This window comes from Agelaius phoeniceus, chromosome 7, assembly GCF_051311805.1.
Source record: "Agelaius phoeniceus isolate bAgePho1 chromosome 7, bAgePho1.hap1, whole genome shotgun sequence".
Taxonomy (NCBI): domain Eukaryota; kingdom Metazoa; phylum Chordata; class Aves; order Passeriformes; family Icteridae; genus Agelaius; species Agelaius phoeniceus.
Window position 1 is genome coordinate 17,469,901 of NC_135271.1, and position 13,123 is coordinate 17,483,023.

The 13,123-nt window shown below is 44.7% G+C and overlaps 1 protein-coding gene across 12 annotated transcripts in view; it reads right to left on the reverse strand.

Annotated features, from left to right (window-relative positions):
• The window catches only part of UNC80 (unc-80 subunit of NALCN channel complex), a 125,495-nt gene extending 113,225 nt beyond the window's left edge, over positions 1–12,270 (reverse strand). For 7 of the 12 annotated variants that reach the window (XM_077181061.1, XM_077181053.1, XM_077181052.1 and 4 more), the window contains exons 1-5: positions 11,897–12,269; positions 10,572–10,620; positions 4,010–4,166; positions 2,857–3,155; positions 331–454 (exon numbers count right to left, since the gene is read on the reverse strand). In XM_077181061.1, coding sequence (XP_077037176.1) covers positions 331–454; positions 2,857–3,155; positions 4,010–4,166; positions 10,572–10,620; positions 11,897–11,988 — 721 coding nt within the window. In that variant the 5' untranslated portion in view covers positions 11,989–12,269. Of the gene's footprint in view, positions 1–330; positions 455–2,856; positions 3,156–4,009; positions 4,167–10,571; positions 10,621–11,896 lie in introns of all 12 variants that reach the window. The other 5 variants (XM_077181058.1, XM_077181057.1, XM_077181060.1 and 2 more) reach the window with 2 other exon arrangements.
• Positions 12,271–13,123: the final 853 nt, after the last annotated feature.

The following is a 13,123-nucleotide window of genomic DNA, read 5'->3' on the forward strand; positions in this document are numbered from 1 at the left end:
ACTCATGTCAGGCTGCAGTGAGATCTTGTCTTCACCCTTCTTAGCAACTAAGGAAGATAAGGCTAACAGAAATTATATGAGGCTGACAAATGAAAACTACCGAAAAGTTACTTATTTCCTATCTGTGATGGTTCTCCCATCTCCTATTTAATTATTATGCAAATGCCAATTGACTCTGAGGGGAACACCCTTAAACTACTCTGAGGTTTGACTAGTTCCTGCAGGATCAACATATTCCTCCATGTACAGAATGCAAGGGCAGCACCAGGCAAGCAAAGGCAAAGCTTTCCCAGGTCTCAGGAGCTCCACCACCACAGCAAAGTCACAGACCTGTAACAATGTTCCTGATGGGTTTCACAAGAGCATTGAAGGCAGAAACCTCAGGCTGCCTATGTTCCCACATTGGCTGCCAAATGACGAGGCCGCTGGCCAACCGGAACGTCAGGTCGGACTCCTAAAGAGAAAAACAAAACGTTGTTTCCACTCTGCAAAGCCTGTCATTTCTTACAGGATACCATGTGCAGCTGTCCAGTCAGTACATGCTAACTCAAGGGCTACTGACAGTATTCAGCAGGGTCTACACATGTCAACTACAGCTAGTAAAACAATCACAGGGAAGCTTCAGTCCAAAAATACGCAAAGGCTTTATTCAAGTGAAATTCCTATCCTAGTCAATGAACCCTGGTTTTCCCTGGACATTAAGCTGTAATAGAAAAGGCCATTCTTGTTACAAAGTATCCCTTTTAATTATACATAATCACTTTACTTAGTATTCAAGCTCAACTTTAGGATTTACACTCAAAGTCTTGAACTGCTTCCCCAAAAGAATATTAAATACTTAAGCATTACTTAGAAATTGAGGAAACATGTAACAGATTACTGTGAAGTAGTGGTACACATTACTGTCATTATCATTAGCACTGTTAGTACTTGAACTCTGTCAATACATAGAGACTGGTACTACTTCCACCCTTGTGCTAACCCTGCTTTACATATGCAAGCAGCTGAAATCATATCAATTAGTACACAAGTAAATCTTAGCAGGATCAAGGGGGCAGCTATGCACTTACCTGACCTCATGTCAGATCTACATGGGGAGACACAGATGTTAGTATAGCCCCAGCTACCCCCATGAGGCAAACAAACATGGTAACAGCAGTTTTGGTGGTGTAATTTCAGGTGCACAGCACTCTCCTATTGAGACAGCCCCAGATGCCTTGGCATTTGGAATGGATGATGCAGACAGAGCTACAGGAATGGCAGGAACCCACTGCAGGCACCCACCCTTCTATTCCCCCCCTCTGTTAGTGCTCTCTCATCATAATCAACTCACAAGCTTGGTTTTAATTACTGTTTCTACTAATAGCAGCTTGCAAAGCTTTCAGAGCTGCCAGCAGTGACATTGCATTTTCACTTGGCACTGCCAGCTTGCGGTGACGTGCCAACACTTCTACCTACAGCTATGCACTTAAAGAACCACATGCAGCACCCAAAGCCTGACTTAAAAACATTTTGCTGAAGACAAAAATCCTCCCAGAAGTTAGGAATTGAACAGTTTAGGTCTGTCTATGTGAACATGCATTCCTTCCTTGAGCCCATGCATTACTCTGGCTATCAGGTAGTGTTCTTCCCCTGAGACTCAGAAGACACCAAGAGGACACTGCTCACTTAGTGAACCACTTACATGCCTCATTTAACTCCTTTCCTGCACTTCATTTTGATGACACAAATGTGCATGCTTTAATTGGCTTTTCCATGTTCATCACCACAGTGTTCCAGAGATCTGAGATTCTCAAGGTAGACTTGAGGTACTGTTATTAACCCCATCTTGAAAACAACATGCCATGGAACTCCAATCTCTAATAATCAAGGTCTACCCACAGTTTCATTCCACTTATTCAAGCAGCAGCCTGCATTTTTGTGTGTAGGGCAGGGAAGAATTCAGTGTTTCTTCCTGTCCCAGCAGCCCACAGACAACTACTAAACAACTATGAAAAATCTGGGCTAAATAAATTAAACACTTCTTTACAGGAACTCAGTGGCAGAAGTAGAGAAAGAATCTAATTATCCAGTCTCACTTTTACCTGCCTTAATCAAAAGACTTATCTCCTGCTCCTTCCTACTGTTGCAGCATAGAAGGCAGGATTAGAACAGATAGCCCCATCATTTCATGACTTTATGGTCCTTTTTTCAAGGACCTATTCTTTTTCAAGGCCTAGCTGGAAACATAAAGGCTAAATGGCAGCCTCCCAGAGCATGAAGAAAATGTCTTTTCATCACATCACTCTGCAAAGCTGATAAATTAAAAGTAACAGAGGAACCCCAGTAGACAGAAGGCCAGCAGCCTGCTTCACACTTCAGAACAAAGGAATGCTCCATTGCCTTTGCCACTGCCATGCTTGTAACACTGTCCTGCTAATTAGAATCAAGATGATTAGTAATGACAACAACAAACCCCAGTGGCAGCCCCACTGTGGAATCCCTGAAATTCCAGCAGGGCTTTTCTGAGCAATGGTTGAGAATCACTGGAGCAAGTTAAAGCTCATAATCCTTTCTGCAGTTTTCAGGATCCCACAGACTTCACAGGGGCCACAGATCTTTGCCATTCCCAAAGGCTAAGAGTGCCTTACTTTGTATATTTTTGTCTTTGTGCCTGCCTGATGTTGTGGTCATTGTTCATGGCACTGGAAGAATTTCTTCCCAATGGCAGCAGTATTCTGCCAGCTTGGTAAAATATTTCCAGCAGTACCCCAGTGTGCACTGTGAGCTGAATTAAATAACAGCCACAAAGGCAGAATCATTCCTTTCCTGCCCAGAGCTGTCTCCACACAAGAACCCCACCAGTGTGTCACTTACTCTAATCCTGTGCACGAGGGGAGCAAAGAGGAACACAAACAGCTCTACTGTGGCCATGGAATTCTGGAAGAACTTCCTCCTGTTATTCTCCTCCTCATCGGTCACGGCGCTGGGCCGGGGATGCCCTGGTGATCCTTGGTTTTCAGCCTGGTGGATAAAGGCACTACTGCTCCCTCCCCAGCTGGAGCCTCTGTCTCCTCCAAATCTGTCATTGCTGCAGTCCTGAGGAGCCTCCAGCAGCATCCAGTGAAGAGTGTGAAGCAGCTTTGTTTCAGCTACTCCTAGCTTATCCTGATGTCCTGTATGGAAAAATGCATCACATTATCTCACAGGGTTTCCATTAATGATACTGCTCAGAGTTCCACTGGAGGCTGGACATCCAACTCCCAGATAACCATTTGAAAATTAAAATTCTACAATAAAAAGTACCAGCATTCTCTCTCATTATATTTGAGGCCTCCTAAATCAGAAGCCTCCATTTATTTCCCAGAATTTGGAGTTCAGTCTCTGCAATGACAGCAGCATGAACACAGAGTGGTCCCCAAAGAAATTAACTCAACACTCTTGTCTGACTTTATTGAATAAGACAAAATGCCAGTGAGCACTGCAAGGTGCTCAAGCCTGTGTCTTGTTAATTCTCCCTACTGGCATGTCTAAGGAAGCAAATTCCTGCTGAAGTCAGTACCAAAATAAGTTGGATTTGGACCTGCCTCTCTATTGTCTGATTGACTATCTGCTGAGAGTCACATGCATTGGTCTAAATAAAAATAGGAAGAAAAACCCCCGAAAACTGAAAATATTGAAAGTACCTGCTGCAACTGACCACTGCAGCATGCCTTGAAAGAAATACATATTCCTTCAAGGAATCCATGCCTGCTGGGTGCTAAAATAAGTTCTATTATTGCTGGGAAATAACTAGCAAAATGTTACTGAATACTTTGACTCTTTAGCTCATCAGACCACTAACTTCACTGGGGAAGATTTCACAGGTTATCCTCCCATAAAAGAGAAAGACAAACATCAAGAAAGACAATCCCCAGAAGAAACTAATTAGGATTCTAAGGATTTGGAATGTGTTGGCACCCTGAGCAGCAATCTGTCACATTTTGACTGATAGCTTCAATAATGAAAACAAGCTCACACGAGCACTGACCTAGCTTATTCCTGTTGGAGAGCAGTGTTGCAGTGCAGTGCAGCACATGAGGGAGAGCAGCTTGGACAAGCTCCCAGCGAGAAATGCTCTGGATGGCTTCAGAGAGAGCTGGAGAAAGGCCATGCAGCTTGTTTTCCACCAAAACTCTTTCAAAAGACTAAAACAAAGGTAAAAAAAAGACATTATGTCTATTTCTTCACATTCCTTCCAGTACATGAACATCATCTTTTTAAAAATCTCTAATTGTATAACGAAACAAATTTTATAATATTTGTCCTGAAAAGTACAGACTGCAACTAAAGCTCACCAGACATATGGACATGCTTGACTAAGAAATGAATGGACCACATAATATATTTTTTTGCAATATAAGAGAATTGAAGTACCATCTGTATATAAGTCAGTGCTGACATCAAGCTAGACTTGCAGCTGTGCTGGGTAAAGCCAGCAATCCTGGTAGAAGTCACAGGAGCTAGGAAAGCCTGTATTTGTGGAGCTGCTGAGTGCTGGATGTTCTTGAACACACATGCTCTCTCAGTTTACTGTAACATAAAGGGCAAACCACTAAAGGTATATGGGCCTTAGGAAATGTTTTCACACCCTGTCACAAAAAATAATCAGTGTACAAAATTTTTTTTGTCGAGCTATGATGTAATGGTTTTGTGAGCACTTACAGAGCTGATGGCTGCAGCAAGTTCATTACTTCCACCTCAATCAACACAAAATAAGGCTATCTACAACTGAAATCCCTAAGGAAGCTCCTTATTGTTATCTGCTCCAACTGTTTCAATAAATTCTTGCTGTGGTCAGATGCAAAGATCCCATTATCGGTCACAAGTGCAGATATACTCCTTCACTGAAGTACCTACAGCTAAGATAATGACAATGCACATTCTTTCCATAAACCAACTTAACCTCACGGTTACCTATTTGCTGTTTCACCAATTTTACCAAGCTCTGGGCAAACTGTTGCCCAAAAGATGCTTCAGAGGCCCTCACTCCAGATTCACAAAACTTATCCTGCAACACCAGCCATACCAATTTTTTTTCCCTGTAAAATTGAGGGGGTGGTAATAAGAATAGACTCAGTTACAAAGAAGAGCAAAACAAGTATGTCAAAACATGCTCTCCTGAATGAGCAACCACTCCCAAGCATGGCATGCTAACCTGTGCTAACAGGCACCCTCCTGCCTGTGCCAGCAGCTGGGCACATCTGTTCTCTCAGTTTTTGTGGCCCTGTTTGCTGGTGTGGGCAGACAGGAGCTCCTCTACCAAGAGGCTGAGTGTCCTGGTGCAAGCACAGTGCCACACCACTGTAGTTTTACAGCACCCAGTCCTGCTCAGAGGCACAGAAACACACATCTATCCTTTAGAGAGGACTATGCCAACAGCCTGAACCCTGAAATACTGACAATAACCACCAGAGCTGCCAGCAAATACCAGTGTGCAGAAGGTCACACTGCTCACCTACTTGAAACACCAGGATGCAGTCAGAAAATGCAATACACTTTTCTTGTGGACTACAAATGGCTGAAATTAGAGGGCATTTGCTGTAATGCATGGGAAAAAAACCCAAATAACTCTCATTTCTAAATGTACTTCAAATAAAGCCTCAAGTTACTGCCAAAAAGGAGGCTTCCTGAGGATTAGTCAAAAATAATGTGCCATGGATCTTGTTACCAGCCACATGTGTTTCTCAGCACCAGGAATAAATAACCTGTCTTCCAGGGAAGGGATGCTTCAACTCACCCTTACAGTGACCTACTGGGGACCACAGCATGTCAAAGGAAAAGTCTCCTGCCATTCAATCCTATCAGCTCAGGAATGGGGGCAAAATGAAGGGATACTGATGCTCTGAAAGCCCAGACAGGACAGGGAGAAAAGTACCCATTGTAAGGCCTGATTCTGTTCCGGTCAGGATTCACAGAGGACAGAGAGTGCATTAGTACAAAGACAACAGAGGCTTAGAGTAAATATCCCAGAAAAGGGATTATCACATAACCAAAGGGGGGAGCAAAGCAGCAAAGTATCCCCAGAAGAACAAGAGGTGCATTGTTACAAATACCACAAAGTTTGAAAGAGCCAGTGAAAAACATGAGGATTTACTTATTTTTATCAAAAGAGGACAGGGACCACTCCTTAGTCTTTGCTCCAGCCACACACTCGTATTTCCACTCATCCTTTAGCTCTGGGGCTCACTGAATGCTTCATTCAACCAAGCCAAGCCCCTACACAAGCCAAAAGGAAGGTCAGTGCAGAGGTAAGCAGTTCCTACCCATGTTAGTGAGCTGGACTAGCTCCCTGTAAGGCCTGCCAAGCACCAGTGCTGACCTCACTGAATTGAATGATCTCACCTCCAGCACAGAAGCCAAACCATAAGCTCACACTTTACTAGAGTTGACAAAGCTGTTCAGTTTGCAGGGCAAGGGGGAAGAGAAAAAAAAAAATCACTGGGATCACCAACCCTATTCTGAAGTGTGACAGAAAATACCTTGTTGCTCCCTGGCTTTCTATTCAAGGTCTCATTCCTGGGTACTCCAATAGCATCAGGTAGAAAGTTCCCCAGCAATTACCTTCTGCAAGCTCTGCCCCACTGTCTGCATGCTTCAGAAACTCAAGAGGCAGCCAAGGAGTTTGCAATTTTATCTTTAGATTATTCTTGTATTTTTCACAACATTTTGGGCTGCAGAGCCCTTGTGAAGACTTCCCTATGTGGTTAACCACCAGATTCTTCTGCTCTTTCCAGGCCTGAGCAGAAAGCAAAATATTTCTGTACTACAATGAAAGATTAGCTTCTGGAATAGCTTATCTGATCAGAAGCATTTGAGACACAAGTACCATATGTTGCCAGAAAAATGCAAACCCAAAAGCAGCTGTAAGGAAGCCACTGAATGCCCAACAGGAACATGCAGTTCTTTGGACAAGCCTTCCTATGGAATTTGCCTGGAGTTCTCTCCAGATACTCGGTCCTGTGTTGTTCCTGAGCCTCTTTTTCAGTGTGCTGTGGCTCTTCTCTTTCAGGACCTGCTATAGGGGCAGAAGACCTAATTTTCACCCTGCATGAACTAAGCAACTGCTGCTACAGCTGAGAGGAGCTCCATGCTCAAACAAGAAGGCTGAATGAGAACGTCTGAGAAAGCTCCCTGTGAGTGAGTCAGAAGACAGATACTGTCATGCTCTGGGTATGTCTAGAGCCACAGCCTCAGGGCTCAGGGCTGCAGCTTGGCTAAGAAAACAGCTACCTACTTCCAGCAGGCTTGTTCAAGCCTGCATCACCCCCCACACCAAAGGTAGATAAAGAACATCTGCCAAGGGGATAGTGAGGGAAGTTGGTCCTTGGCTGGAGAAACAGTCCCTTTCAGCAGGGCTGTGTGTGTGCTCAGCTCCCTCAGGACCACTTACACAAGCATTTTTCCTTCTAGCCTAGTGGTGACAGCTGTTTTCACAGGGAATGGTGGCCAGCCTTGTCTGGCTGCCTTCCCACTGCTGCTGTTCTCCTTTTACCTTCATGTCCACCAAGAACCAAAGGCTCTGCCAAATACCTTGTGACCAGGATCAGCCTGTGGGTCACTGTCTGCCCTGTCCAGGCATCTTCAGGCTACCTCTTCTTGTCACAGCACATGTCACAGTTGAGATGGCCACAATACACAGAGTATCACTACACAATTTCAAAAAGCTTCAATCCATACACAGTAACACCTCACCTCTTCAGAAGGCTGCAAGCATCTGCCCCTTCTTGTTATTTATCCCAGCCTTTTATCCCCTCCTGTTGATGCACTGCACCTGTGTGCCCTCTGTTCCCTTTGCTGGTTGCTCAGTGTCCCTGGGCACTCCATGGCTCGTTCCCTTCAATAGCATTCACCTGTCCTGCACAGCTGTGCCCACTGGGGATGAGGCTGGGCCAGTCCCACTCCCAATCACCACAAACTGTGTCCCCTATGTGTTCCCATTCCAGCAGCATTCTGACTGGCCTTTGTCATGGCTTCCTAAGCAGCTTTGCCTGAACTTCCCCTGCTCTAAGCCCAAGGAAGCTGTAACTGCAGTGAATTGCATAAGGCAGGAAGAGGTCAGCCAGGGGTTGGCAGAGGGTGCCCAGAGGGAAGCTCAGCACCTCCTGTTACATCCTCTCAGGAGTGCCAGGGAGCATCCCTACAGGACTGCCCAGTGCAGGTACAGAAAGGCCATGGCAGAAGCACAGATAAACAGTTAGTGCTTCTTGAACTCTACTTGTCTCCTTGGAGGGGACCTTAATGCCCTGTCCTTCCAAAGCTCAGCCTGCATCGTGGAGGAAAGCTGAGACCACTGCTGAAGTCACTTCAGACTGACTGGAAAGAGTTTGAGGTGGAAGCAGAGAGTACTGTCAGTCTGGGGCAGGTCCACTGGGCAAGGAAGAGTTCCTGGAAAGATCTAGGAATCTGGGAGTTCATAGCACAAGGGATGGTAAGACTCCATTGTTAAATAAACAAAACAATAGTATAAACATTCACAAGTAGTGAAACACAAATGCCAAACACTTGACTCACAGAAATCCAGTTTTCTGCAGCCATGTCCATTGGCTGGATCAAAAAATAAAGGTTCTTTCTGAACTTTGTTCCACAGCTATACTTTAATTATCCATAATATCAAAACATGTAATTACATTTTCAAAAACAAGATAAACAAACAAAAACCCAAAACAAACAAAACACAAAAAACCACACAAAACCCAGAAAAGAAGGAAAACTTGGAATTTGCAGGATCCTCCAGAAAACATTTGAGTTGCTCCAAGTTGGCCAATGCAAACCAGAGCAGAAGAATTCAAGCCTCAGCCTATGGACATGCCTACAGCAATTCTGGCTAGAGAATCACCAAAGGATAGATCCTATAGGAGGTGTATAGGAATTTCAGGCACACTAGTCAATAGAGGGGTGTTAGATGGTGAGCAGGAGGTTGCAGAAGACAGATCAAATACCTGTCAAGTTCCAGAAACCCTGTCTCACCCATGCATGCAGCACTCTGCTGCCCCACTGGATAATACAGAATGTGTTGGTATGGGCACACCAGTAGGCAGAGGAAATGGATGAAGCAGAAGGCAGTATATGTGTCAGTTCAGCCTCTTACCCAAAAGTTCCTCAAAGCTAAGTTCCACCTTTGAAAGTTTTCTACCATAATTTAATGATTATGTTAATAACCAGAGAAGAATCAAGTTCTTCATCCAAGAGGTGGAAATTTATTGGATCTTTATGAAATGCCTGCTATCAGAGCTCCCTTTCTCTTGGCTGAAGCATGTGATTTATGTTGTCTCACAGCTGAGGGGTTTTTTGGGTGTAGTTTGTTTTTTACACTCAGTAAATTCCAGTATACGCTCCCAGAAGAAAGGTGATTTGGAATTATCCTCGGGGACCTGATGCCAGCAGCACAGCAGGAAGGAAAAGGAGTTACAGGCAGAGAGGTGCAGGGAGCTCTGCCCCTCTACCCAATAATAACAGCAATGAGCCCACAGAAGAAGCCACAGCCCCAGGTTAGAGGTGCTCCAAGGCATGGCTCCTGGTGAAGGACATAAAACAACAAGCTCCATTTTCCAGACACTGTCAGTGGGCATTAAAACCAGTCATCACTGCTGCATATGCTAGAATTCAACATTTTACTCACCAACACACTAAGCCAGAACTCCTCTATCTCTATCTGGTATCTAGCAAAAACTCTGAAAAATTTATGGATTTCTTAGAAGAAAATGACTCAGCAACAGATAAAGCTTCTCCAGGATAATGCCTTGTGAGAAGGAAGTCAGAAAATTGCTGCAGAGAGACCTTAGAACTTTAAACTATTAAGATACATGTCCAGACCAAATTTTTCCACTCTGTCAAGTTTGGCTGCAACTGACTAATGTACTTTAAGTAATCCAAAGACCAGCAACCATTCAAGGAATTCTCAAGTTCTTTAGATACCCATCTTATTTGAACTTGCTTCATGTCTTCCCCTTTTCCTCCTTTTTGGCAGTACCTTGAGGCTTTATTTGAAGTACATTTAGAAATAAGAGTTATTTGTATCTGCATAATGGCCTCTCCTTAATAATTCTGATAAGATATGCTCCCTCTAATTTCCAGTAGAAGTGTTTCCCATGTTACACAATGGTAAAAGTATTGTTCAAAGCCTGTTAATATTGTTTAGATTTTCCATATTATAAGCTTGAAGCACCTTGGCAATCACAAATTGAAACTACATCAGTCTCATGCAAAATGCACATCCACACAGGATGAACTGCAAGGTTAGACCCAGACTGTCATAGCTCAGTTTGTCTACATCATTATTTATTTCATTGCTACAGCTTTACTAATGAAATATTTATTACTAATACCCAAATAAATTATTTTTGTTTTGTCTAAAGATGGACATGATATGCATTCTCTATAGGGGAACAATCTCAAATGCTTCACATGATGGAAGTACAAAATGAAGCTGAATGGATTAAACCCAGTTCTGGTGCAAGCTGAGCACCTTGCTGATCAGCACTGTGGTCAGATTGATCTGCATGAAAAAGTTAGTGACTAACAAGCATTGAAAAACAGACACATGTACATACCACACAGGAAGCTTCATATTGTTTCCCCAGTTTAGGTCTTAAAAATGCACTGAAAGAAAGGAGAAGCAGCATTAGAGACCCAGTACATCAACATGTATTTTTCTCAGTTATTTTCAGGATTCCTCTCATGTCAGAATGTTGTCAAAAGGCTGAGAAACTCATTGTAAAGGAAAACATAAGCCAAAACTAGGTTCAGATACCTGTTGATGACATCTGATAAATGCTGTTATCTTTTCCATAAGAAAAAGTGCCCACCCTGATATGCCAAGAGGCATTTAATTCAGCCCACACATTCCCAGGGATAAAATCTTCCAGCAGACAATTTTCAGCCATTTTACCTCAGTGAAAGATTTCCAACATATCCTGAATAAAATTTATTAAATATTACTGAAATTTGCCTTGCCTCTATTTTAAGCCAGAGATCAACTTGCCAGCTCCATATGAAATATTTTTTTCTGCATAGCTGCTGATGTGGAAGGCTCATGGTGAAGTGCAGGCCTGTATGTACAGAGCACCCATCCTCTATCATTCTCCTCCAGAATGAGATCAGAGTAAATATTAAAAAAATAATCAGGTCACCTTATTGCAGTTTTTCCTTTTTTTTTTATTTTATTTTGAAGGACACTGGCTGTGGCATAAGGGGATTTTGTGACTGAGGCCTTAAATTAGAGCCACAACCTTCAAATCTTCCAACCTCCCCCACAATGTTTTCAATCTAGAATCCTGCTAGGACAGGAGGCTGGCAGGACTCAGAAGGAACATAAAGCACCAGTCATACATTGAGCTAGCCCCTCACTCATCTCCAGTCCCTCACTCTGCAGCCCTGTGAAATGAGGGGAGACTTGGGGACATGTCTGTTTGTATGCTGGCCTCTCTCAGCACAGATTACACTTCCAGGACAGCTGCAAATACAGACAGAAGCACAGCTGCAGGTCTGGTGCAGCACTGACGGATGCTGCCTCTGCTACAAGGGCTCCGTGAGTTCTCTTCAAAGATGGGGGATGGAGGGGATGGGGAGCACGGGACAGGGATGGAGGGAAAGGTGCATGGACAAACAGACATGGATGGTTTAAAGTCAAAGCAAGAAGCTGCCTGGGACTGCCTCTAGGTTTAGCTGCCTTGAGACCTCTTCCCACAGCCAATACACACAAATTGCTCTATACTGAGTTTAAAGAAAAACCAAAAAAACAGGGTTGTTTTTTTTTTCACGGCTTCACATTGCAGCTGCAGTACTAACTGCATCCTCCCCGCCACTGGGGCGGCCCGCATCCCCTCCGCACTCGCAGTGCCCTGTTGCAGCCGCATCCCAAGCGCCCTGCTCTTACCTGGTTTGCCTCCACAGGAAGGTCTGGATGGGCAGAGGGATGCCACGGCCACTCTCCTGCTCCTGGCCCTCGGAGCTTTTCCTTTTCACCATGGTGCCGGTGAGAGCTGCCGCAGCCTCAGCAGACGCGCCAGCCGGGATCTCCCATGGCCGCCTCCGGCTCCCGCAACTCTTCACCCTCTCCCCTCCATTGCCCGCAGCCCGCCCCCTCCCTCAGCCCCGCCGGTGCAAGATGGCTGCAGAGAAGGCAGGGAGGAGGAAATTAGGGGGAGCGAAGACGTCCGCGTCCTTCAGCTTCCTCCGAGCCTTCAGCACCTCCCTCTGTGGCCAGCTCCCGGTGCCCGGAGCGGGCGGTGCCGGGGGAGGGCGGCGGGAGGAGGCGCCGCCCGCCAAACTTCCCGCACCGCGCTCCGCAGCAACAGGGCTGCGCCGCCGGGAACTTGGGCAGCCCCGGCACGGAGAGGCATTCCCGGAGCATCCCAGAGCCTGCCGAGTCCTCAGAGACACTCCCTCCCTCTACCTCCCTTCCTATCCTCTCTTCTTCCTTCCCAAATGGGCAGAGAAGGGAAGCAAGGCACTAACACCCCATGAAAGTGCAGATGGGTGATTGCGGGAAATGGGTTTGTAGAGAGTTCTCAAAGCCTGACAGAAGGCTCACATAGTGTGTGCATCTCTATGCAAACTTTGAGATAAGGAATGCCGACTTAGAAATGCCATGGAACAGGAGAGACATTGTCGAGAGAGAAATGGAACTAGAAACAAGTTTCAAAGGTGGCCTTACAAATAAGACTGGATACTTTGGAGAAATAGAACTATGAAAGAGGCATTGTATCATGACCCACGAGAGGTAATTTCAGATGATTAGATGATTTAAGGCATTTACAGCACAGCGTGGCTAAAGCTGATAGTCCAAGAAATGCTTATCATGTACTGTAATTAGGAAATAGTTGACTTCTAATTGTGATGGCAGGAATTATAACATCTGTATTGTCTCACTTTTCACATGAGACTAAAAACAGAATCAAAGTTTTTAAATCTCTCAGTTGCCCCATCTCTGGGTCAGAAAAAGGCCTAATCCAACAGGTGGTGGAAACAGAGGAACTTTAGGGTAGTTATCCCACAGATTTTTCTTACACAGAAGAGCTGAGGCAGAGGTGGAGAGGATGGGAAGAGCCAAAGCAGATTTACTGGTGTTTCCAATTAGACACCAGACTGATTTGACTAATAC